The sequence below is a fragment of the Papio anubis genome, chromosome 11 (assembly GCF_008728515.1).
Source record: "Papio anubis isolate 15944 chromosome 11, Panubis1.0, whole genome shotgun sequence".
Classification (NCBI taxonomy): Eukaryota; Metazoa; Chordata; class Mammalia; order Primates; family Cercopithecidae; genus Papio; species Papio anubis.
This window is the reverse complement of record NC_044986.1, coordinates 120435582-120461841: the sequence shown is the minus strand read 5'-3', so window position 1 is coordinate 120461841 and position 26260 is coordinate 120435582. Positions and strand designations below refer to the sequence as shown.

Here is a 26260-nt window from a genome sequence, read left to right as displayed (position 1 = left end):
AAGTAGGGATAGATAAGACAGCCAAAAGAGATCCAAAATGGACAAAACTGGAGCCCCCAAAAAGAAAACCAATTCCATAGAATACGTATCTTAAAGTATAATTCAAGGTGTTTTTTTTTCCTTAAAAGACTTAAATCTGTTGAAAAGACACACATACTCCAGGGAAAACTGGCCCAACATTGAGACAGATTCTGATAAAAAATTTGAACTGGCAAAAGATCATATAATGAAAATCAGATTGGTGCAGAATAACAGAAACATTCAATACCAGAAAATAGTAGAAGAACTACATGTCAGCTACTCAAAGAACATGTGAGCCAAATATTTTTTTGTCCTGCCAAGGTGTCTTTTGGGTATAAAGACTACATACTGGCTGGTGGTTTTAAATATTCAGAGTTTTACATCTTTTTATATGAACCTTTCGTAAGGAAACAACTAAAAGACAGATACCAGCTAATCAGTAAATGAAAAAGGAAACTTCAGCAAAGGAATGAACTGCTAAATTCTCAATAATTAGAAGATAATATTAGGGATCATTGTCTTCCTAATTTTAAAGGGAGTACTTTAATGTCTCACCATTATATATGTAGGCTGCTTTCTAGATATCTGCTTATCAGGTAATCTGTTTACTATGAATTATCTTTTTAATCACGAGTGGCTGTTGAATTTTATATCTAGTAAGGCACAGGTTTTTCTTTAATCTCTCAGTATAATTAATTTTATGAATAAATTGTCTAATATTACACCTTCCTTCCTTGAATTCCTGCCATAAGCTTTACCTCAATCACGTTGTTTTATATTTTATATGTATTGCTAGTTGAGGTTTTTCTGGTTTTTATTTAAGATTTTTTTTGCATGTATTGTCATTGGTGATCTTACCTTAAAATTTTCTTTTGTAGTTGTTCCTTTCTGGGTTTTCATTCAAGGTTGTGCTAGGCTTATAATTTGAGAAAGTTTTCATTCTTGGCCAGGTGCAGTGGCTCACGCCTGTAATCCCAGCACTATGGGAGGCCTAAGTGGGTGGATCCACCTGAGGTCAGGAGTTTGAGACCACCCTGGCCAAGATGGTGAAACCCTATCTCTACTAAAAATACAAAAATTAGCTGAGCCTCGTGGTGGGCGCCTGTAATCCCATCCCACTTACTCGGAGGCTGAGGCAGAAGAATCACTTGAACCTGGGAGGCGAAAGTTTCAGTAGCCGAGATTGCACCACTGCATTCCAGCCTAGGTGACAGAGTGAGACTCCATCTCAAAAAAAAAAAAAGAGAAAGTTTTCATTCTTGTAAATAATGTTTATGGGGGAAAACTTCTGGGCTTGAAACTTATATACCTATAACAATTAACTCTACCACTTATTTAATAGTATCTGATCTTCTCTTTTTATTTCCTCCTCTTATTTGCTTTGGGTTTACTGTGTTGTTCCATTTTCTGAGTTCTTGAATTGACTCTAGCTTGTTGATTTTAAAAATGTTTTTCTTCTGTAATGTATACATTTGAAATGAACAGTTTTCTTATAGATATTTTAGATAATATCTTAAGCTTAGATCATGTTACTCTTTAACTTATGAACTATTTGTGTGTAGGATTTTTAAAATTTAAATTTCCAAACGTGGGGCTTTTGAAATTAACTTTTTATGGTTACATTGTCATTTTACTTGACTTTGGTCAGAGATCAGTTGCTTTTTAGTACTCTGGGAATTTCCTTTATGGCCAAAGTCATAACCGTGGGGTTTTGTTTTGGGACTTTCAGCTCAACTTTATTGAGGTCTAATTTTCATACAATAAAATGAACACAATTTAAGTATATAGTTCAGTGAATTTTGGTAAATGTATGTACCATGTGATGACTACACCAATAAAAATATATTGTGTGTCCATCACCGCAGAAAGTTCCCTTGTGCTTACCGAACTTGCAGTCAATTTTCCTATTCCTGCCCCCTACTGTAGGCAACTAATGAAACGCTTTTTATCACCATAGATTAATTTTGCTGCTTCTTGAACTGCATATGTATGGAATTCTACAATATGTACTCTTTTGTGTCTGACAACTTTTGCCCAGTTTAATGTTTTGAGATGCATGCATCAGTTTTACTGTTTTTATTGCTGATTATTATTATGTGTGAATATACAAGTTTGTTTATCCATTCACCTATTTCTGAATATTGGAGTTGTTTCCAGTTTTAGGCTACTGTGAAAAAGCTGCTCTTGAACATTCATGTGCAAGTGTTTTTGTAGATATGTTTTATTCTCTTGGGTAAATATCTGGGAATAGAATAGTTGGGTCATATGGTAAGTGTGTGTTTATAAGAAACTGATGTTATTTTTTCAATTGGCTATATAATTTTTCAGTTGGCTTTATATTTCTACTAGGAGCGTTCCAGAGGCTCCTCATCTTTGCCAATGCTTGGTATTTTCAGTCTTTTTAGCCATTCTGCTGGAGCGGTAGTATTTTATTATGGTTTTAATTAGCACTTCCCTGATAACTAATAATGTTAACCCATTTCCCATGTTTCCTTTTATTATATGCTTTCTTTTGTGAAATGTGTCTATGAGTTTTTTATATATTTTAGGTACAGGTGCTTTGCAAATATTTCCCATTTCTTAATAATGATACCTTGGAAGATCAGATGGTTTTAATTTTTAGGAAGTCTGATGTATACGTTTTTCTAGGTCACTAATTTTGTGCCCTATGAAAACTTTATGTACCCCATAGTCAAGAAAATGTTTCCCTATGGTTTTTTAAATTTTATAATTTTAGCCAAATAGTTACAGTTTTTATGTTTAGGTCTGTAATTCATTTTGAGTTAAATTTTATGGTTTAAGGTAGAGGTTTGAGGTTCATGTTTTTCCCCCTATTTTAGTTGTTCCATAGCAGCATTTATTGTAAAGATATTCTTTCTCGATGGAATTATACTGGTAATATTAAATATCTGTTATCTGGACTCTCTTCTGTCCCATTGCTCTATATGCATTTTCTTTATATCAGTACCACCTTGTCTTGACTACTTTAGCTTTGTAGTGATTCTTAAAATCAAGTAGTGAGTCCTTCAACTTTGTTCTTCTTTTTCAAAATTGTTTTGGCTTATATCTTTCTTACATACATTTTAGAATCAGATCATCAGTTTCTGCAGACTGAGATTGTGTTGAATCTGTAGATCAATTTTGTATCTTAACATCCCCCAGCAAAGTTAGAAAGCCAGGCAGTAATATCAGAGGGCACAAGCCCAGACTGAAGCTGGAAGGCATAGTGCTCCAGAAAGGATCCTTCCAAAAAAAAGATAAGAAACTGCTCAAAATGAACAAAATCTTTGATCTATGTTTATCCAGAAGATATTGTTAGTTCTCTAGAATTTCAAGCTGAAATAATGATTGGTAACTGAAATTTAAGCAGAGGCTACTTTAAATTCAGAAAAGCAAAACATGGTGTAAGAAAGGAACTTGACTACACAGTATGGCTCAGCAGTGATTAATACATGCAGTTAAGTAGTGAAACCTAGGCCTAGCACGGTGGCTCATGCCTGTAATTCCAGCACTTTGAGAGGCCGAGGTATGGCGATCACTTGAGGCCAGGAGTTCGAGACCAACCTGGCCAACCTGGTGCAACCCTATGTCTACTAAAAATACAAAAATTAGCCAGGCGTGGTGCTGGGCACTTGTAATCACGGCTATGCGGGAGGCCAAGGCAAGAGAGTTGCTTGAACCCGGGAGGTGGAGGTTGCAGTGAACCAGAATTGAGCCACTTGCACTCCAGCCTGGGCCACAGAGCAAGACTCCATCTCAAAAAAAAAAAAAAAAAAAGTAAGCACCCAGCGAATGTTAGCCGTTGTTATCATTAATAACAATAACTTCCTTGCTAACTCAGGATAACTTCTTTATCCATGGCAACAAAGAAAAAAGTACTTTGCTAAGTTATCTGATGCCAGTGCAACATGTCTCATGCACAGCAAGCCTTCAGTAAAGCTCCTTGTAGAGTCACAACTGAAAGGAGCTTTAGAAAGGCAATTATAACTAAAGGAGGCCTTAGAGAGTATAAATTTAACAAAATCCATCAGTTAGTGTGTCTTCAGCTTCCAGTAAAAGTTTAAACAATAAGGAACATTTGTTATTTCATGTATAAAGCCCAAAGATAAGGCAGCCCCCAGGTTAGTTTATTTCATCAGTTCAAGGATCTGGTTTCTTTCTGTTCTGTTCCATTTTCTGTTGGCCGATCAATCCCATCTTGGTTGCAAGGAGATCCAGGCAACACGTCTTCAGACAGGATCTTAGGCTAGAAGATGGAGTCCTTTTCTAAGAAAGGTTTCCCAGAACTCTCTCTGTAGACTTCTATTTATCTCTCACTGGCCGGAACTGAGTCACATGTTTATTCCTAAAACAAACACTATTCAAAGGGAGTGGAATTACCATAAAGATCTTAGAGTAATTAAGATTTTTATTCTCTTTCTCTCGTTCTCTTTCTCTCTTTCTCTTTCTCTCTCTCTCTCTCTCTCTCCACACACACTCTCCCTCACTCATTTTCACACACACACACACACACGCACACACCCCCCTAAACTTCTGAACCACGGGATCTCCTGATACCTGAACAGAATTGTGGTTTTGTGGAAGGGGAGTAAAAGGGACATGATTGTAGGGAAGTCAGTCCACTATATCTTCAACCACTGTCTCAAAACACGTTAGTAGTAGAACCTGCACCAGAATCCTGGTCTCCCAGTTCCTAATTTTCCCCTATATAAACAACCTCCTTCATGAAATTTTATCAACAAAGCTACTTTTCCTAAAAAATCTTGAATGTATCCACACAATTCTACCTCCAGTTCTTTTTGGGGGAAAAATGTGCTGTGAAACTATACATGCTATTTTTGTGAAGCTTGTTAAAATCCTTATTCCATAGACTCATGATAAAAACTGAAAACTTGACCACCTTTTTAATCTTTTTCTTTGTTCTTATTCTTCTCACCCTTCTTCCCTTAGTCAGTCATATTAAAGTATTTGCAGTTCTTTTAATGTATCATGTTTATACGTCTGTTCATTTGCTCATACTATTTCTACTATCTGGAAAATGTACACAATTTCCTTTTTTGGCTTCCTTATTTGAATATCTTCTCAGATTTCAAGTATCTATACCTTCATGAAATCTTTCTTGACATAGCTCTGTCTCCCTAAAATGGGTTATATCAGTGTACATCCACTGTATCATGTTTTAGAGACTTCTACACATTTAGAATTTCTTTGCAGATTTTTCTTCTTCATCTAGTCTGAGCTTGCTCTGTTTCTCTCTCTCTGTCTCTCCCCCTCTCTCTCTGTCTCTCCCTCTCCCCCTCTCTCTCCCCCCCTCTCTCCCCCTCTCTCTCCCCTTTCTCTCTTTCTCTGTCTCTTCCTTCCTCCCTTCCTTCCTTTCCTTCCTTTCTTTCCTTTCCTCCCTTTCCTCTCTTTTCTCTTTCTGACATGGTCTGGCTCTGTCACCCAGGCTGGAGTGCAGGGGTGCAGTCTCAGCTCACTGTAACCTCTTCCCCCCAGACTCAAGCCATTGTCCCACCTCAGCCTCCCAAGTAGCTGGGACTACAGGTACACTCCACCATGCCTGGCTAATTTTTGTATTTTTTATAGGGGTGGGGTCTCACTTTGTTGCCCTGGCTGGTCTCAAGCTCCTGAGCTCAATCTGCCTGCCTTGGCTTTCCAGCATGCTGGGATTACAGGCATGAGCCACTGCGCCCAGCCTCATCTGAACTCTTCTAATATAGGGCCTGTTTCTCTGTAATAGAGACTGTTTGTCATTTGTCTTGATAAATCCAAGGTATAGCATGGTGTTGGATGCATAATAGTCACTACTAATAGTTTTGTTTAATGAATATATATACTACTAATCTGGGGGAGGAGAGAGATTTTTATAAATTGTGTTCTGCTTGATTTTGTTATTTTCAACTAATGAAATAAAGATGTGATTCTGTGATCTATTCATTTTGAAAGATTTTTTTTCAGTGAGGCAAAAGTGATTAAGCATATTGTATTTGTGTGTATAAAATTTTATTTAGAAGTTAAAGACTTTTGGAGGAAAAACATTTCAAATTATATGTTATTGCTTATAGAACAAATTTAGTCCTTCGCTGAGAATACTTGTCAAAGGAGGTAAATAAATGTTACATAATTATTCCTAACGCAAATTAGATACTCGGTGAACATTTGTTTCTATAGTAAGTATGCTATAAATAGAATTGTTCACTTTATGATTTTTTTTTCTTTCTTCATTTTAGCATTTATGACATTAACAGAGAACAGGACTGTGTCAAGAATTCTGAGGGTATACTTGGTGAAAATGAATTAAGACCACCCTCCCAGCTACATTCTCTCTCAGAGAAGATCGAGACAGGGTCCCTATCAGAAAAGAGTGAGTATTAAACTAAGTGCTATAAGTCATAATTAATGAATCTAGAATAGAATGATTAAAATGTTTTTAGTTTTAATTTAGATCATGTAAAACAAAGACTTTAAAAAATTATGATTTCCAGTACCTATATTTTTTAAAACAATCATTAGTTCAAAAGTAATAGGTGATTAACTTTTCAAATTGCAACATAAAACATGTATGTTCCTCTATTTGTATCTTTTAAATTGTTGCATTTTTATTTGGTTTTTGAATTGAAATATTTTAAATGGTAGAAGTAATACATGCAAGAAAAACCCATATGTATAAGGTTAAAAAATGTAAGTTCCCCTTGTATCCACTTTCCAATTTCAACAGCCATTGCTTTAGCCATTATTAAGAGTTTGGCTTCCCACCTTTCTAGATCTTTTTGTGTATACTTTCAAACAAATTATATATTTTTCAACCAAGTGTCATCATATAATGTAGCATATAATAGATATCTTTATATGCCAGTATGTACAGATTTACCTTGTTTTTATTTAGTAGTTGCAGGTTGTTCCCTGTTGATGGCAATTAAGGTTATTGCCAGTATTTTCACTATTAAAGATACTGATACACATGGAACACCTTTTTGTGTGTGTGTGGGTGTGTGTGTGTGTGGGTGTGTGTGTGTGTCTGAGTATTTTCAGGAATAGATTCCTAGAAATGAAATGGTTAATGAGTATGTGTATTTAAAGTTTTATATGAGTCCTACCAAATTGTGCTCTAAGAAGTTACATTTATCTAAACCCAGATATCCTTTAATATCTTCAAAGTAGAAGTAATACATTTTAGGATTAAGTAACAATCTGTTCCTTCAGCAACTATCAAATGGCTTACTTCGACTAAATGAAGGATATAGGCATCTTTAGTATTAATGAAGGGTTGCAACCCTTCTATAGGAAGATGTAGTCAGGAAAGTCATGGGGAGATGTACAAGAGCTAGTTGTTTTAGAATTTCTGTGACACCTAAGATGTTGACATTAGTTTATTTCATCGTCTACTTTCAGACCAGATGTTTCTAGAATGGAAGACAGTTATCTGTGATATGGCATCAGAAGTTGGTTTATAATTTTCTCATCTCTATTAGGAGTTAAAAAGAGAGACAAGTGTCTAAAACCAGTCTCACTCAGTATCTCTAAGGGATTTTGAGAAGGGGAAGAGGTTATTGCAGTTACTTTGACTAGAATCCAACCTATATCAAGCTTGGACTTAACATTTAAGACTAAACTCACAAATGGAGGAATGTGCCAAAATCCAGGTACTACAGGAAAACTCAATTTTCAGAGCTATTGTGATTGAACTTAACCTTTCTTACATGCTCTTTATCCATCACTTAAGCCCTAAGGGATATACTTAATACTTTATAGGCAAGCACTTTTCAAGTTACCTTTTTAGATTTTTAGGTGTCTTTGTGGTATAGCCCCCTCTTCATTTTAAAAGTCTGGTAGTCTTGAATGTTTAAATAAAGCTTGAGCATTACTCAGCAAAAACGAGACCATTCGTTCATAAAGTGTTTGTATTGTCTAGTGCACTAATTGAACTCTCAAAAGTGTATTTTGTAAAGAAGGGAGAGCATCAAATTTCTAGATGAAATTTTCGTCTATTTTCTCATTTACTGAGAGGAAACTTGTGGTTTCTTGAGAGTGTAATTGATGTCTTTATGAACCCATGAAAGAGTTAAGATCAGCTATGATTTTCCAACAACTTTCCTTTTAACATACCTCCACTAACCATAAAATCACTGCTTTTATGCATATACTCCTATTTGGAGAATACTGGCCTAAAGTGGAAGCATTTTTAACCATAAATAAATAGTTCTGGAAATAAAAATATATAAGCAAAAAATAATTTGGTACTTGTTCCTCCTCCTTCGTTTTAAATCATTGGCTTTATTTGTAGCTTTATAGGGAACAGTATTCCCCACACTGGTATTAATGAAGTGTTCTGTGACCATGTATTTGGGAAACCCTATATTAGTGTTTTTAATTGCACCATCTTTCCAGTTTTCAGTTCGTTATTGTGCGTTATGATGCTAAAAAATGAGGATGTATATAACTTAAATCTGTGCCTACCTATTAATGACTTATAGAATTTAGAGAAGTTGATAATCATAGTCTTCATTTCCAGAGTTACTTTTTAAAACATTTCTTTCAGTGTAAACAATATGTTTCTCACATATTGGATCTGGGTCTATAGATAATTCAATTTCGAAAATTTCTTGCTTTTTTATAAACATCAAATACAAAGTTTCCAAAATTATTGTTTCTAAAGAATTCTTGATTTGTGTTTAGGCTAGCAGTACAGATTATTTGTAAAATGAATTTGAAAATGCTCAGGCTTGCCAGTTTGCTTTGAGTAATGTAGCTAATAAAGCTTTAATTTTAATTATTGTAACTGATGTTTTGCTATTTGCATCTATTCAGAATGTCCTTATTTTTTACAGCACTGGTATATTGAAGGAGAAAGTGAAACTGAGCAAAAGTAAAAGTAAACTTAGAATGAATATATAAATCATGTATATCAACTTCAGAATATTCATAAACATTTCATTCTTTTCTATTTACAGTCTTTCATTTTGATACTTGGAAGTTTATTAAAATATTTTAAAATATCTTGATAATTAAAGTATTAAGACAGTTTAGTCCAAATTTAGCTTACTAAAATGTTTGCTTTCATTTCTGAGATAGTCTAATTTTTGTATATCAGTTACTTATAAGTTAATTTTGATTGAGATTCTTTTTTCTCTTTACTTTTTGAACTGTAATACATTTGGGAGTTTTGGTAAAAGTAGGAAGCCATGTTACTGTACTTCATAACATTTATACTATATGACCAATACTTCCAGTGCTATATAAATCATTCTTTTCTCCTTATTATTTGTAAATACTGGGTTTATAAAACCCCCCAACCTTAATAAAGAGAACAGAAAGAATACAAATAGGAGAGTGAACAGTTAAAATGGTTAGATGCGAGAGTGTTCTTAGGTCATTAGGCTCAGTTCTTGCTAAAGTAGAGACTTGTAAAATCAAAAGGCACAAAGAGTCAGTCAACATAATTACTGGATCCAGTCGGTAATTCTCAATTAGAAAACATGCCTCTCATGGGAAGATGTATCACAGTCTCTCAGCACTATCTCACATGGGTGTGGTTTGAAAAAAGCACCTTCAAAAAATTGTAAATACAGCTCTGTTGTATAAAATGAAAGTGATTTTATAATACAACTCACAGGAAGTAAAACTCAATAGACTCTTCTTGGCTGGTGAGGAAATCCCAGAGATACAGTGATTTCTATTGTGTTTGGTGACTGGGCAATAATAGGTCCTTTAAAAGGAACCCAACTGACTTAGGGATTTAATGAAAATATGTAAAGGGTAAGTTTATCAAGCGTGGCATATATATTAAAAAAAAAAAGAAGAAGAAGAAGAAGAAGAATAGAAACGGAGGATTAAAAAAAAACTAAAGAATGAGAAATTGCTCTAAAAGTCTAAGCAGTTCCTGACCACCACTTTGACACTACAGTTGTATCTGCTTTTGACCAACTACAGTTATAGTACACGGCTTTCAACCAAAAGACATACAGGGTCTGGCAGGGCATATTTTAGCTCCTGTATTAAAAGTAATTCAGCCTCAGTTGTAATTTATTTAGGTTATTTTGCTAAGACAATACAAATATTTCTTAGTTATATAGGGAAGGAATAGATGATGTTTTGAGTGATATTCAGTGTGTCCCACTTAACCCCATCCTTTGGTATCTGAAATAGCTGTGTTATTTTTGTTTGTGTTTTACAGTTTTTGAGACAGTGTCCTTGAGTTCAGACTCTGTCTTCCAGAGGGCAGTTTCACTCCTCCATACATCTTACTTGGACTCTTCATCTGAGCATGGTTTTCAGTACAGTCAAGTGACTTTGGTGAAAAATGACATTTTCTTAAATGAGGTGAGGTGCTTGGTACACACTGTGGTGGTTTTGTTTTAGTTTTAAAAGAGGTAAACCCATCATTTTTGGTATATAAATCTAGCACTTTTTAGCTATCATTTTTCAGACGAAGAAGATCCTTGGAAATAGCCACTTGGAAGGTAATTCTACGGAATAGAAAAATAATGCGTTTATGTTTAGTCTTATAGCAGGAGGAATTTAAATGATGCATTTTAAAAATTAATTTGGGCCGGGCGCGGTGGCTCAAGCCTGTAATCCCAGCACTTTGGGAGGCCGAGACGGGCGGATCACGAGGTCAGGAGATCGAGACCATCCTGGCTGACACGGTGAAACCCCGTCTCTACTAAAAAATACAAAAAAACTAGCCAGGCGAGGTGGCGGGCGCCTGTAGTCCCAGCTACTCGGGAGGCTGAGGCAGGAGAATGGCATGAACCCGGGAGGCGGAGCTTGCAGTGAGCCAAGATCACGCCACTGCACTCCAGCCTGGGCGGCAGAGCGAGACTCTGTCTCAAAAAAAAAAAAAAAAAAAAATTAATTTGCAGGACAAAATAGTAAGTTTATAGCATTTGGTTATTCTCTCTTTACACAGTACAAAACTTTTTACCGACAAAAAAAAGCAAGTAACTATACTCAGGAAGAACTTCAAGACACTTACGGGTTTCTTCTGTTTGATACTGAAAAGGAGGTAAGGGAATTAGGTTGTAGAAAATTAATGGCATCATTAGTCTTAAATATTGTGGTGCTTCCGTTCTGTAAGAGTTGTAAGATTACCAAATCATCAGTGTTTTTTGTTACTTAGTTTGGTGGCATGTGAATGACAGCAGTAAAAGCCAGTCATGAAGGAGATTTGATTTGATTTCTACAACTTTTCATGGTTTCTCTTAAATACATTTAAGAGATTAAACGTATTTAAGTTTCATCTTAAATACATTTGTAAGCTTAGGGTGCAATTTGGATTAAAACGGGTTTCTTTAGTGTCAATAATGCCATTTAATAGATTGAAGGGATATTTTTCCATTCTGGATCATCGTTTAATAGATACTTTGTTTCTTGTGGATATTTTTCTGGTTTAAATTACATGATTTGGGAGATAAATCATGTAACTTAATAAACTTTGGCATCCTGGTTAACTGAAATTCCTTCATTCAATATTTGAAGACTGAAATCTGTATTGTTGCCTGTACCTAAATTATGGGAGAAGGAAAGGACCGTGTACAGGGTAGGTCTCCAAAGATATGTATGGTTTCTTAGATACATTTTAAATAATACCAGAGATCTAAAATAATTCAAAGTTAGTGCTTCCATTAGGTTAATGGTCTATAAAGAAGGGGGGCAGATTTGTTTAGCAGATAATTAGCACTAACATATAATAAGGACTATATAGTAATACCAGAAGAGTTTAATCCCTTTTTAACTTAATCATCTGAATTGAAATAGGATGCTCTGGGTTCTTACTAAAAATAACATTTGGCAATAAGACATTTTGAAATTTCATGGTTCTAAAGCTGTAGTTGGAAAATAAGTCTTCTAGTGGACTTACCTGTGATCTTGCTTAATTTGGTTTTGCTGACATTTTTGTTAATTGAAACGGTAAAATTCTGTGAAAATTTTGGGCCATTAATCAAAATACAGATTGCTTTGAATAAGTTTTCTTTGTGCCCTGAGTACCTACAATGAGCAGACTATTTATTTTAAAGCTTATAGATTAGGCCAGATGCAGTTGTGCCTCATACCTGTAATCCCAGCGTTATGGGAGGCTGAGGTGGGAGGATTGCTTGAGCCCAGGAGTTTGAGATCAGCCTGGGAAACATAGTGAGACCCTGTCTCTATCGTATTATAAAAAAATAAAACTTAAAAAAAAAAAAAAAAAAAACCACTTACAGATTATAGCATTATTTCATTGCTACTTCAAAGACTGAAGCAAAGTAATCTTTTGTTTAAAGGCAAAATTGGTATGTCAGCGTGGACTCCGTGTTGGCAGCAGTGCTGTTACCACTCTGGGTGATCCAGCCAAAGGTAAGCCTGTAAAGCAAAAAGAATCTTAAAAAAAAATCTTTTACAAGATGAAGTGAGGTTTCATTAGGTTTATAAGATATGTATATTAAAAGCCAGTTTCATTAAATGTCAAACAGCTCATAATGTTTAGATTTCTAACTTTAAATATATGAACGAGATTTGAGTTTAAAACTTTACAGTATTTTTCAGTGTCAAGAGATTGGTATTGTCTTGAGACTGTCTTCTAAGTTATCACAATGGCAATAAGAATAGACACTAGATAGAACTGACCAAACTTGGCAACCATGGAATGTGAGGGGTAAGAGAAGAAATAATCAAATATAAGCTTTTAAACTTATATTGCAATGATAATTATTAATAGAAAAGAGGTACATAGGAAGAGAAGCAGATTAGTAGAGAAGCTGATGAGTTAAAAAGAAAAATGTTATCTAATTGTCAAGAATATAAATTAGCACTAACTTTTTTTAAGATTCAGTTTCTTCATGTGTAAAACAGATTAAACTACTTTATAGAGTTGTTGGGAGGATTCAGTGAGACTAAAGTGTTTAGCCCAGGACTTTGCACCTAATAAGTTCTCAGTAAATGAACAGTACTACTTTTATGAGTTGAATTTGAGAAATAGATTTTCATAAGTGTTTCTGAAAGATAGCCTATAGGTCATAAAGGGATCAGAACTAGATTTGGGGCTGGGGTTGTGGGAGTGGAGTGTGAACTGAAGCTAAGACATTGTTAGTGGGATGGCATGGAAAGAGAAGATGGCAAAAACAGAACTTTTGGGTCATTAATGGGACCAGGGTGTGGGGAGGTAGAGCGAGGATAGAACGAGGCAGTGTCAAGAGCAGTCTGTTGCATGGAGACTTAGGAAATAGAGTTTCACAGACAGCAGAAAGATCTCACAAAGAAGGGTATTTAGCAGTGCCAGGTACTATGTAGAATGTGGAGTTCAAAACTGAGAAAGATTATCATGGCTAGATTCCTGCTGACCTTTTTTAAAAAAAAAAAACTGCTTTATTGAGATATAATTTCACAATTATAGAATTCACCCATTGTTTAATGTAGTCCCATAGTTGGGTAACCATCATAACAGTTAATTTTAGACCATTTTTATCACCCGAAAAAGAAATCCCATGGCCTTTAGCAGTGACTCCCCATTCTCTACCATCCCCGCTCTAGGCAACCACCAGTCTATTTTCTGCTTTTATAGATTTGCCTATTCTGGACATTTCATATAAGTGGAATCATCTCATATACGGTCTTTTTTGAGTAACTTCTTTTAGCATGCTTTTAAGGCATATTGTAGCATGAACCAGTGGTACTTCATTCCTTTTTATGATTGAATAATGCAGTCCTGCAGCACTTAACAATGGGGATATGTTCCAAGAATTGCATTGTTAGGCAGTTTTTGTTGTTGTTTTTTTTTTTTTTTTTTTTTTGAGACGGAGTTGTGCTCTGTCGCCAAGCTGGAGTGCAATGGCGCGATCTCAGCTCACCGGAACCTCCGACTCCCTGGTTCAAGTGATTCTCCTGCCTCAGCCTCCTGAGTAGCTGGGATTACAGGCACGCACCACCATGCCCAACTAATTTTTGTATTTTTAGTAGAGATGGGGTTTCACCATGTTGGCCAGGATGATCTCGATCTCCTGACCTCATGATCTGCCCTCCTTGGCCTCCCAAAGTGCTGGGATTACAGGTGTGAGCTACCACGCCCAGCCGCAATTTTTTACTCATGTGAACGTCACAGAGTGTACTTAGAGACACCTAGAGGGCATAGCCTACGACACACCTAGGCTATATGGGATAGCCTGTTGCCCCTAGGCTACAAACCTGTACAGCATGTTATTGTACCGAATACTTCAGGCAGTTATAAAATAGTGGTGTGTGTTTGTGTATCAAAACAGAAAAAGTACAGTAAAAATATGGTATTACAAACTTATGGGACCACTGTCCAAACTTTATGCAGTCTGTTGTTGACCAAAATGTTAAATGGTACAATGCTGTATTCTGTTATGTGGCCATACCATATTTTCTTTATGCATTCATCAGTTCATGGACATATGGGTTATTTCTACTTTTGGGCTATTATGAATAATGGTTCTATGAACATGTATGTACAAGTTTTTGGGTGAACATAGTTATATATATGTCTTCGATATATAATGAGTGGAACCACTGGGTCATATGATAACTCTATAAAACAAAAAAAATTAAAATTTACATTCAATTCATCTTCTGAGGGACATTAAAAGTGATAAATTCATAACCCTAATAACACTGCATACAATGTTTTTTCTTCTCTCCTATCTTTTCACCCCACTCTCATTTCATTATGAAAAATTCAAACATAGAAAAAGTAAAGAGCATAGTGTAATATACCCATCACCAAAGTTTAGCAAATAATATTATGCATTATTGGCTGGATGCGGTGGCTCACGCCTGTAATCCTAGCTCTTTCGGAGGCCACGGCAGGTGGATCCCTTGAGGCCAGGAGTTCCAGACCAGCCTGACTAACATGGCTAACTAAACCCCGTCTCTACTAAAAATACAAAAATTAGCCAGGCATGGTGGCGTGCACCTGTAATCCCAGCTACTCAGGTGGCCGAGACTTGAGATTGCTTGAACCTGGGAGGCAGAGGTTGCAGTGAGCCGAGATCACACCACTGCACTCCAGCCTAGGCAACAGAGCAAGACTCTGTCTCTAAATATAAATGTATATAAATATAAATATATATAAAAATATAAACATATATATATACACACACACATATTGCATTTTTGCTTCATTTGTTTAATTCTTTTTCTGGAGAATTTGAAAGTAAATTACAAATAACCACTGCAGCTTACATCTCAAAACAAAAGAAAACATTTTCCTGCATTCCTACAATCTTATGATTTCATAGCTGATGTTTGAGAGGCTGGCTTCAGTAGAGTGGTGGAAGTAGAAGCTGGATTGTTCCTGACAAATACACGTTCTTCAAAAACACATGCGCTGGGGTTGATAATAAAATTAACACTACTACTTACATGTGTTTTGTAGTTTTTGGCTTGACTAGAACTGGATAATTTTGTGTGTAATAATACTTTCAATTAATAATAGTTTTTAAAGCTTATTGATCTTTTAAATCTTCATGAGCACCCTGTGGTGTTTGTGTCTGTGACCCAGGCCCACCCTCCCTGCCTGAGTGACTTATTCTTACCTGGAACCCAAGCTTCTGACTACAGAATCATCACTCTTTTCCACCGTATCAGTTTTCTCACCCATTGTCTCTTATGTTTTGAAAGAGGTGCCTCAGTTGAGGAATGCGCCTGAAGCTTGTCCTTTCCTTCTCATTTTTCACTGCTGCTGCCTTGTTTGAATCCTCCTCTCCTGCTCAACTATCACAGTAGCTTTTTTTCTAATTGGTCTTATTGCTTCTACTTTCTCCTCTCTGGTGGTCAATCTGCTGCTTAATCTATATTTTATACTTTTACAGGTGTATACATTTCCAAATACTCCGACTATCTTCATCCAAGACCATGGTATCATGGGAAATCTGGTTACGTTGTAATTTTTAATATAATTAAGGTAAAGCCTAAATGTGCTGTTACGTGATTTCCTTTTAAAGTTTAAGGTTATCTACCTTTGATATTCTCTGTAGATCTCAGTTGAACATAGTCCTCACCAAAGTTAGCTATCCAAATTCAGGAAAAGCACAACTATTTTTCCTTTTCTTTAAAAAGAAAACTTTTTAATTCATTTACTAGATTGTAAACTTTTTTTTAACTTCAAAAATAAAGGGTATGCAGGGAAAAATCTTCCTCTCACCTGTCAGAGCTACTTTTTAAACATGAAATAACAAAACAAGTAGCTGCTTATAAGATGACGTGATTACACTTATAAAAGATGAGTTTAGAAAACAACATTCATTGTCTAATTTAAATGGTCAATAGAATCTCATTTTCTTTCTCTGTAAGACATCCAGCTTCACAGCTTCATGTGCCACCTAGAATTGATGATGCCACAAATCCTTGAATGTCCTAAATGGTACTGTTTAAGTGAATCATGCAATTTGGAATTTTCACCCAAACAGAAGGGAAACTGATTTTAGATGTGATTGGGCTTCTTGAGGACATTTCTGTGGTCTCGTTATATTGTTTTTGTTTTAGCTTTCTTACTATCTTAAATTCTTTGGTTATCAGCCTAGCACTAACTGACATTTAATTTAAAAAAAAAAAAAAAAAAGCATGTGAACTCTTAGTATTGTGACGTTTGTTCTCAAAAAAGTGGAGGGAGAGGCCGGGCTCTGTGGCTTATGCCTATAATCCCAGCACTTTGGGAGGCTGAGGCGGATGAGGTCAGGAGTTTGAGACCAGCCTGGCCAACATGGCGAAACCCCGTCTCCACTAAAAGTGTAAAAAAATTAGCCTGACGTGGTGGCGGGTGCCTGTAATCCCAGCTACTTGGGAGGCTGAGGCAGGAGAATGACTTGAACCTGGAAGGTGGAGGTTGCAGTGAGCCAAGATCACGCCACTGTACTCCAGCCTGGATAACAACAACAAAAAACTCCATCTCCAAAAAAAAAAAAAAAAAGGGTTGGGGAGTGACATTGCTTTGAGGTACAATCAGTAGTTTTCCTCCCTTAATCTTTCTTCTCTTGCTCTGCGATGAGTGCTGCAGAAAGTATGCCTACTAATGTGGATAATGAGCATTTCATTTTTTACTTAGATTATGCCTAAGCCTTGATTTCTTGCCATTGGCTGGAGATTGCTGTTTTTGCCTCTGTGTTCTCATCTTCATTTTATTTCACAAAATCGAGCCACACAGAACCATAAAATGTTTGATGAGGAGATGGTAGGGGTGGTTGGTTACTGATAAGTACTATTTATATTTTTTGGTTTAGTGGTGGTTTGGCCTTTGGTGGGTCTGTAAATAAAGACACAGGACATAACAACAAAACATTTTTTAAAAAAGTAATTTTATTCTTCTTATAAAAATTAAAATTGCCTATAGTCCCATATCCCATTTTGATATATTTGTTGGGGTATATATTGTATATTTTTATTTTTTCCTATATATTGAGTTATTAACCCATGGAAAGAGTTTGTATATACTTATATGCTATTCTTTTTTAACTTAATAACATCTTGTGAACATTTTCTTATGTCATTGTATCATTCAAAACAGCTTTTAAAGTCATTGCATATTTCATCATAATGGTAAACTTGGCCTAACTCCTTTTTTTTTTTTTTTTTTGAGGCAGAATCTTTCTCTATTGCCAGGCCAGAGTGTAGTGACACTATCTCAGCTCACTGCAACCTCCACCTCCCGAGTTCAAGCAATTCTCCTACCTCAGCCTCCCAAGTGGCTGGGACTACAGGCGCGTGCCACCACGCCCAGCTAATTTTTTCGTATTTTAAGTAGAGACAGGGTTTCACCGTGTTGGCCAGGATAGTCTTGATCTCTTGACCTCATGATCTGCCCACCTTGGCCTCCCAAAATGCTGGGATTACAGGTGTGAACCACTGTGCCCAGCTGCTTGCTTTTTTCTTTTCTTTTTTTTTTGTTTTTTTGTTTTGTTTTATTTTGTTTTGAGAGACACGTAACCCTTGATGGAGAGAAATCCGTAGTGGAAAATACTGCTGACTGTTCAGTGACCAGGACCAGCGGCCTGCTAAGAACTTTGCTACATATTTGCTTCTTGTTAACTTGCTGGGCCCTGGCATAATAGAAGTATCTCAGTTTATAATTTACAACTGATCATAGTTCAGATTGGAAACTCGTCTTTTGAAATTTTAGATTTTGTTCTCTTTTACGTTACAGTCACCAAAGAGCCATTCAATGACCGTAACATAAAAGATAGTGGGCTGTAGTTACTCTTTTAAGGAAATGGCTCTCTTAAATTTAGGGTGATTCGTGTATTTCTTTGATATTGTGATAAAAACTATGGATATTTGTCTCAGATGCCCAAATGTCCAAGATTTTTAAATACATTTTTACGGGTTCATGGATAATTAAAACTATTTTTGGCCTTAAGATAATTGTTTTTCTAAGGAGTATAGTTCTTAATACAGTTACTGTTAGGGGACACATATCTGCATCCTTGTTAGACTACTACTAAATGAATCCTAGAGTAAAGGTTATTGCTATTTGATGGCATCTGATTAGTTTTAATATTTTCATTCTAGGGAAAAGTCAAGTCTGTGTCTGAGAATTATACAACTAACTATACTAAGCCATCTTCTGGCTATGATTGCCACGTGTCTGAAAATACTAACAAGGTTTCTAACAAGACGAGTCATTTTCGTGCCTTTGAACTGAGTCAGGTATAGTCACCTGTGAATGAATAACACGCAAGATATATTTCTGAGTCTAATGTGTTAAATTTCAGGGCTGGGTGGGGTTGAGAAAAACTTGGTACATATGCAATTCCATAGTGCTACTACCCTGATAATACTTATTTTTCTTCTTGCAGTATTACTTTTACGAACTTTCAGGCAACACTGTTACTGAGCGACCCAGACAGATCTGTCCTTATGTAATTGTAGCTTTTCGATACAGGGAACCTAAAACTATGGCACCACCAGCTCATAAAAGCATGTAAGTAATTGTATACATGCTTTGTTTTACTGAATCTGTTTCTTTTACTCTTGTAAAAATGTTCTTTTTTTTTTTTCTGCTAGACTTGAACGCAGCGAAAATGGTGAGAAATAATTCATTGATTATTTTAGGTTTTTGTTTTTCTTGAGTAAATATTTCATCATAAATAATCGGTTTCTTTCTTACCTTCATTTCTTAAAGTTCTCATGTCTCCATGGAAAGGGAAATTAATTGTTCAAGACCGTATGCTATGTGATATAGCTCTTTGGTCCACTTACGGTGCAATGATTCCAACACAGCTGTAAGTATTAAATGTCATGTCCTTTACTAATGCTTATATTACAAGTTTTGGGGGTTTTCCCCCCCTTCATTTCAAGGGTGGCATTGGTGTAAAATACAGCAACTGTTACTGATTTTAGATGAGGGTACGTTTGGGTAGATGTATAGCACACAGGGTATGACATAGGAAACCTAAATTCTAATTTATTAATGGGAAAATGACCTCTTGGGATAAATTAAACTATTTGAAAGTAGAAATTTGACCTTCCCCAAGAAATAAATCAGATTTGCCTGATAGCAAATGTAGCAGATTATAGCCACTTAATATTATTTTTGGTTCTCTTAGAAAAGTATTAGAGTAGCTGTTACATGTATTTACGTTAAAAGCAATTATCATGATTAATATTTTCTTCTGGGGAACTGTGAAGAACATCTTAGGAAATCTTTTTTGTTCAGCCTGTTCTTAGTTTGTATCCCAAACCATTAAGAAATAGTCATAGTTTAATTGAAATACAAGGTGAAAACTGATGTGTTGTAAGGATTCATTTTTTTTCCTATCAGCCTTTTTTAAGAAGAAGTAGGAGTATAATAACCCACAACATAAAAATTATGTGAATAAGCAAATAGGAGAGGAGGGTAAGTTCTTCCTCATTATAGAGTGCAACTAATAAATGTGGAAAGATTAATAAATTAGAAAATCAGCATTTGACAACACCATAATAATCAACCAGTGTATGCTAAAAACAGGTGAAAGTTTAATAATATTTGCATATCTTACAATGTTTCCCCACTACTACTTATTAATCACAAAGGAAAAAAAATGCAGACCTACCAGTGGAGTAAACTGCCAGATACCATCTTAACTAAGTGGTTAAGTTAATGATAGACCTATGCTGATTAAGGAGCATTCTGCAAAATCGTCTGTATTTTTCAAAATATCCAAGTCATTGAAGTAAAGAAAGACTGAAAAACTGTTCCAGATTAAAGGAGACTAAAGAGACATGATTACTGAATGCATTATGGCATCTTGGATTGGAAATTGTTTTCTTTTTCTGTGAAGGAACTTAGTGAGACAGTTGGCAGCATTTGAATAAGATGTAGGTTAAGTCATAGTATCGTATCATTGTGAATGTGTTGATTTTGCTTGTTGCTTTGGGGTTGTATAAGAAAATTTCCTAGGGTCCAGGCACAGTGGCTCACACCTGTAGTCCCAGCACTTTGGGATGCTGAGGTGAGCGGATTGCCTGAGGTCAGGAGTTGGAGACCAACCTGGCCAATGTGATCAAACGCCATCTCTACTAAAAATACAAAACTTAGCTGGGCATGGTGCCGCATACTTGTTATCCCAGCTACTTCAGAGGCTGAGGCAGGGTAATTACTTGAACCCAGGAGTCAGAGGTTGCAGTGAGCCGAGATCACACCACTGCACTCCAGCCTGGGTGACAGAGCCAGACTCCATCTCACACACACAAAAAAAGGAAAAAGTAGTCAGGAAATAACTCTTAAATAGCATAATTTTTTTAAAATTCCTTATTCCTGTATACATAATTTTTTGAGACATCTAGATATTTTGTCTGTACCAAAAAGACATGTATTTAGAAAATGTGAACATTTGCAGACCATGGTTTATGGGTCATGTATTTGAAAATCTGTCGTACTTAAAAATATACATATTGTTTAACCTGGAGCTTATCAATTTAAGGTCTTTTTTGTGGTTATATATTTTTTTACATTTATATTAGAAAACTAAAGCTTATGAAAATTTAGATCCACTGTTTATTATTCTGCTTGATATTGTTGTGTTATTTTTTAGACCACAAGAACTAGATTTTAAGTATGTAATGAAAGTGTCTTCCTTGAAAAAACGACTACCAGAGGCTGCCTTTAGAAAACAGAATTACTTGGAGCGGAAAGGTCTGTTGAAATGTAGTAACACGCTGCTTGTCCTGGGCTTTGTTCTGGTTATTTTCTGCTCTATTCCAAACATTCAAACATGCACACTTCTATTTCATCTTAAGTGACTCTTAAAAGAGTCTTGTGAGAAAGTTGTAGAGTTACTATTTTCTTCAGTTCCTTGGAAGCCAACTAGAAACTGCAAGGTAGTTTTATCTAAGATGACAAAGACTAGCTTTAATCTAGAAATACTGATGCAATTAAGCAAACAGATATTAAAAGCATTTGGAAACTTGTAACTATTCCTCTCAAGGAAGATAGAGTTTTTGTTGGTTTTATTTATAGACGCACTTTTAAACTCAAAGAAAAACCATGAGAAGGAAATTTCTTGGTCATTTAGGTTAATTCACGGAGCACTGATGTTTATTCATGTAGTATGTATTTGTATTTGTCTTGTTAATCTTAGAGCAGTGTCAGTATAAATAAGAGCATTGTTTTAAAATAACTGTTTTGATGATGTTTTATGAAGGAGTTTTATAACCAAGAACATTAAATGATAAAGGTTTTTGAGTAGTATTTCTATTCTTTCATTTTTGCAACATATAAAATGAACAAATTGACTATAAGTACATAATAGCATATTAAAAATAAATGTTTTTCTGGTTTTCTCTACAGTCTGTTTTCAAGATTTGTGCTTCAATTTGTATGAGGTAGAACTGTCAAACAGACAAGGGGAAAATATAGATAAATTAACAGAATGTATTAAAAACAAGCAATTGGTAAGAATCACTAATTTAAAATATTATTATGTTTTTCTTGATATGTATGTATTGTGTCTAGATGGAATCATTTTAATTTGCTGTGAGGAGTTTCATGTTTAATATTTATTTATATATTATTGATGTAATACAGTATCTGTGGGGTTTATGTTCCAAGACCCCCAGTGGATGCCCAAAACTGTGAATAGTACTGAAGCTATGTATACTGTGTTTTTTTCTATGCATACATACTTATGATAAAGTTTAATTTATAAATTAGGCACAGTAAGAGATGAACAACAATAATAAAATGGAATAGTTACAACTGTATACTGTAAGAAAAGTTATATGAGTATGGACTGTCCATCTCAAAATACTTTATTTATTATACTATACTTGAGTACTACTTGTGATGAGTGAGGTAGGTGGTGCAGGCATTATGAAGTACTACTGTTGGCCTACTGGGTGGGTAGCATCTACAGCATGGATACACTGGACAAAGGGATGATTCACGGCCAGGCATGGTGGCTCACGCCTGTAATCCCAGCACTTTGGGAGACCGAGGTGGGCAGATCACGAGGTCAGGAGATCAAGACCATCTTGGCTAACATGGTGAAATCCTGTCTCTACTAAAAAATACAAAAAAATTAGCTGGGCATGGTGGCGGGCATCTGTAGTCCCAGCTACTCAGGAGACTGAGGCAGGAGAATGGTGTGAACCTGGGAGGCGGAGCTTGCAGTGAGCCTAGATCACACCACTGCACTCCAGCCTGGGTGACAGAGCAAGACTCCGTCTCAAAAAAAAAAAAAAAAGGATGATTCACATACTGGGTAGGAGGGGCAAGAAGCAAGGATACAAAATAGTTCCTAAAGTCTGGCATGGCAGATCACATCTATAATCCCATTACTTTGATAGGCCAAGGTGGGAGGATCACTTGAGGCCAGGAGTTTGAGACCAGTCTGGGCACATAGCAAGACCTTATCTCTACCAAAATAAAAAAATTTAAATTTTTTTTTTTTTTTTAAACTAGCCAGGCATAACCGCCTGCACCTGTAGTCCTGGCTACTCTGAAGGCTGAGGTGGGAGGATAGCTTCAGCCCGGGAGTTCAAGGATGCAGTGAGCTGTTGCTGTGCCACTGCATTGCAAGCTGGGTAACAGAGTGATACCCTGTCTTTCAAAGAAATAGGCTCTTAAATCATAGCTCCTGTAAGTCAAGGAGCTTAGGAGACTATGGAGGAGACAAATATGTAAATCATCATATGCCATACAACACATAGAGACTCTCATAGAATCTTTTTGAAAACTGAAAGTAGTGATTCTTTTTGTGAGTGAGATATTAGTGTCCTAACTTTATTGTAGTGTAATCATTAGAAAAGTCTGATTTTGTATATTCATTGTGATTAATGATTTATATTTGTAGCCTTATCACCTCTCAGTTTTGAAATAAAATGTTTTATTCTGTAAAATGGTATATTTTGTTTAGGTGGTTTAACTGAAAAATTATTGTACAGATACTGGATTTTATCTTTGTATATAGATTTTTGAAGTGGTAAGCAGTAGAAAAGAAAAGCTATTGAATGCATGATTTAGAACAACAGCTTTTAGACAACAACTGCTGCCTGGGAACAAAACTGCCCCAGTTACTGAAAGCATTAAAATTTCAAGACTTTTCTTGAGCTCAAGAGTCCACTGAAGACTCTGATAGAGGGAAACAAAAGAGAGGAAGAATTTATTTTCATCTGTATTTCTTGTTGCCCTGGAACTTGATTATTTTCTATTATTTTCCATTTCTTAAGATGCTGTAGAAAGAAGTCTTTTATTGGATGGTATCTTGCAGTCTTTTTAGTTTCAGGGTTTTGGGAAAATTTTCATGTAAATATGCGCTTAAGATGCTACTTATAGGTTTGATTCATCTTGAGTTTATAATGGCTACATGGTAACATATTGGCTGTTTAAGCAGTGGTATGAAATGTCAGCTGTCTCAGTGAAAAAGTAAGGCTTTTCTGATTGATCTGCCATGTGCTTGAGCACTATTCTAAAACTAACCCTTCATATTCTGATTATTTTATATAGCCCCAACAGGGGCAAGATTATTTCAGCTAAGGAATTTGAAGTTTCTGTTACTGGGGACAGAATTACCCTGACTCCCATAACATGTGCAGAATTTTTTCTTTTCTTGAGGTCAATATTCACTAATGAGTATACGTAGAGGGAGAAGAGAGGGATTGCAGAATATTCCTTCAGTTGAATTTTTCATTTATATTTAAGGCAATCATCAAATGCTTAGAAGATCGAGGGTTTTTCATTTTACTTACATCATCAGCCTTACTATCAGAACCAGGTATGGACAACTGTTTTGGGAAAAAATATTTTTCATTATGTTTACTTTTGCTTTATAAGATCAACAACCTAACTTTTCTTTTTCTGATTCTCATTCTGCATAGATTTTGGAGGCAAGCAGATGGGTCTGCATGGGTTACATTTATTTCATTCACCCCTGTCAACAGGTGAGGATACAGTGGTTTCCAGTTCACTCTGTTGGATATATTTAGTCCTCATCTGACTTGACCACTTAGCAGCACGTGACACTGTTAACTGTTTTTTCCTCTTAAGTATCTCTCTTCCCTTAACATCACTGGTTCACCCTTCTTGACCTCCCTTGTAGGTTTATGCTTCCCTCTGACCTCAATCCCATATCTCCACTTGTCTACTGACGTTGCCACTGAGATATCTCAAAGGTGCCTTAAATTCAGCATGTCTAAAACTGAATTCATTTGTTATTGAATTTTGCCATCGTCTCTCCAGTAAATATGTCTCAGGCTCTGGGTCTTCATAGGTACTGTTCTCCTTATCTGTACCTTATCTATTAGTCTTTTTCATATCAAGCCCATACATTCTTATGGTGATGTTGATCCACCAGAGGACCAAACCTTGGCTCTTGGGGGCAAAAAAATACTACTCATACAGTGCATAAACAGATATGCAGTGTATATGTGGTATTAAAATTTTGGAGGTCAATTTGGGGGAAAAATGGGTCTAAAAGGGCTGGGGAGGAGGATGACTAAAAAGATTGAGAAACACTAATCTAGTTTATTCTTCCTCCTATCTGTCAAGCTCGGCTTCACTATCACTTTCTTTATTCCCATCACCACGCTTTGCTCAACTTAGACCCCTATGCTTATTTATCATCCATATAGTTTAAATATTTATTTGTATAATTATTTAATGCCTGCCCTTCTTGTATTCTGCTGTATCCGTAGTGCGTAGCAATGCCAGTCACCTATAAAACAGTAAATATTTGCTAAACAAATAAATAAATGAGAGTTGGCCAGTCACGGCAGCTCACACCTATAATCCCAGCACTCTGGGAGGCCGAGGCAGGTGGATTTCTTGAGCTCAGGAGTTCCGAGACTAGCCTAGGCAACATGGCAAGACCCCGTTTCTACTAAAAATAGAGAAAAATTAGCCAGGCGTGGTGGCTTGCACCTGTGGTCCCATCTACTTGGGAGGCTCAGGTGGGAGGATCACTTGAGCCCGGGACGCGGAGGTTGCAGTGAGCCAAGATTGTACCGCTGCCCTCCAGCCTGGGCAACAGAGTGAGACCCTGTCTCAAAAAAAAAAAAAAAAAAGTCACTTTGTTTTATAATCACAATGTGTGTGTTTAAACATAAAATTCTATATAGTATTTATAAAGCTATAACCAATATAAAAATGTTTTTAAAGTTTTTTTAAAAAATTCAGTTACTGGCTAGGCATGGTGGCTCATGCCTGTAATCCCAGCACTTTGGGAGGCTGAGGTGGGTGGATCACAAGGTCAGGAGATCGAGACCATCCTGGCCAACATGGTGAAACTCCGTCTCTACTAAAATACAAAAAATTAGCTGGTTTTGGTCATGCATGCCTGTAGTCCCAGCTACTCAGGAGGCTGAGGCAGGGGAATCACTTGAACCCGAGAGGCAGAGATTGCAGTGAGCTGAGATCATGTGCCCCTGCACTCCAGCCTGGCGACAGAGTGAGACTCTGTCTCAAAAAAATTAATAATAATAATAATAATAATAAAACTAGTTACTTAAAGCAGAAAGCTGTGCTTTCCTAGGCATCACTTCATTGCAACAAGCAAAGCATTACCCATGATAATAACATAATTGGCAGTGGCTGTTTGTATTTTTCAAGCATTTATCATGTCAGGTTTTGTGGTGGAAGTAGTAGATTTAGCAATCCATAAAATAAGTACTCTTATAACAATTTCAAAGATGAAGAAACTCAGGGTCGAATTTGTTTATGGTCTAACAGCTAACTCCAGATCTGGCTCCTGTAAGATTTCTAATTTCTTTTTTTTTTTTTTTTTTTTTTTTTTTCAGTTGTAAACTATAAAGTTTCAGATATTTCATTAAAAGA

General features: G+C 36.0%; 1 protein-coding gene across 14 annotated transcripts in view; it reads left to right on the top strand.

The window, feature by feature from the left end:
- The window catches only part of TASOR2 (transcription activation suppressor family member 2), an 81780-nt gene that overhangs the window by 17795 nt on the left and 37725 nt on the right, over positions 1–26260 (top strand). For 5 of the 14 annotated variants that reach the window (XM_017962527.3, XM_017962520.3, XM_017962524.3 and 2 more), the window contains exons 2-14: positions 6252–6385; positions 10196–10341; positions 10931–11026; positions 12285–12357; positions 15828–15919; positions 18520–18657; positions 18807–18931; positions 19015–19034; positions 19133–19232; positions 21024–21124; positions 21779–21882; positions 24131–24203; positions 24307–24369. In XM_017962527.3, coding sequence (XP_017818016.1) covers positions 18906–18931; positions 19015–19034; positions 19133–19232; positions 21024–21124; positions 21779–21882; positions 24131–24203; positions 24307–24369 — 487 coding nt within the window. In that variant the 5' untranslated portion in view covers positions 6252–6385; positions 10196–10341; positions 10931–11026; ... (2 more) ...; positions 18520–18657; positions 18807–18905. The remainder of the gene's footprint in view (positions 1–6251; positions 6386–10195; positions 10342–10930; positions 11027–12284; positions 12358–15827; positions 15920–18519; positions 18658–18806; positions 18932–19014; positions 19035–19132; positions 19233–21023; positions 21125–21778; positions 21883–24130; positions 24204–24306; positions 24370–26260) is intronic. The other 9 variants (XM_017962528.3, XM_017962529.3, XM_021943013.2 and 6 more) reach the window with 6 other exon arrangements.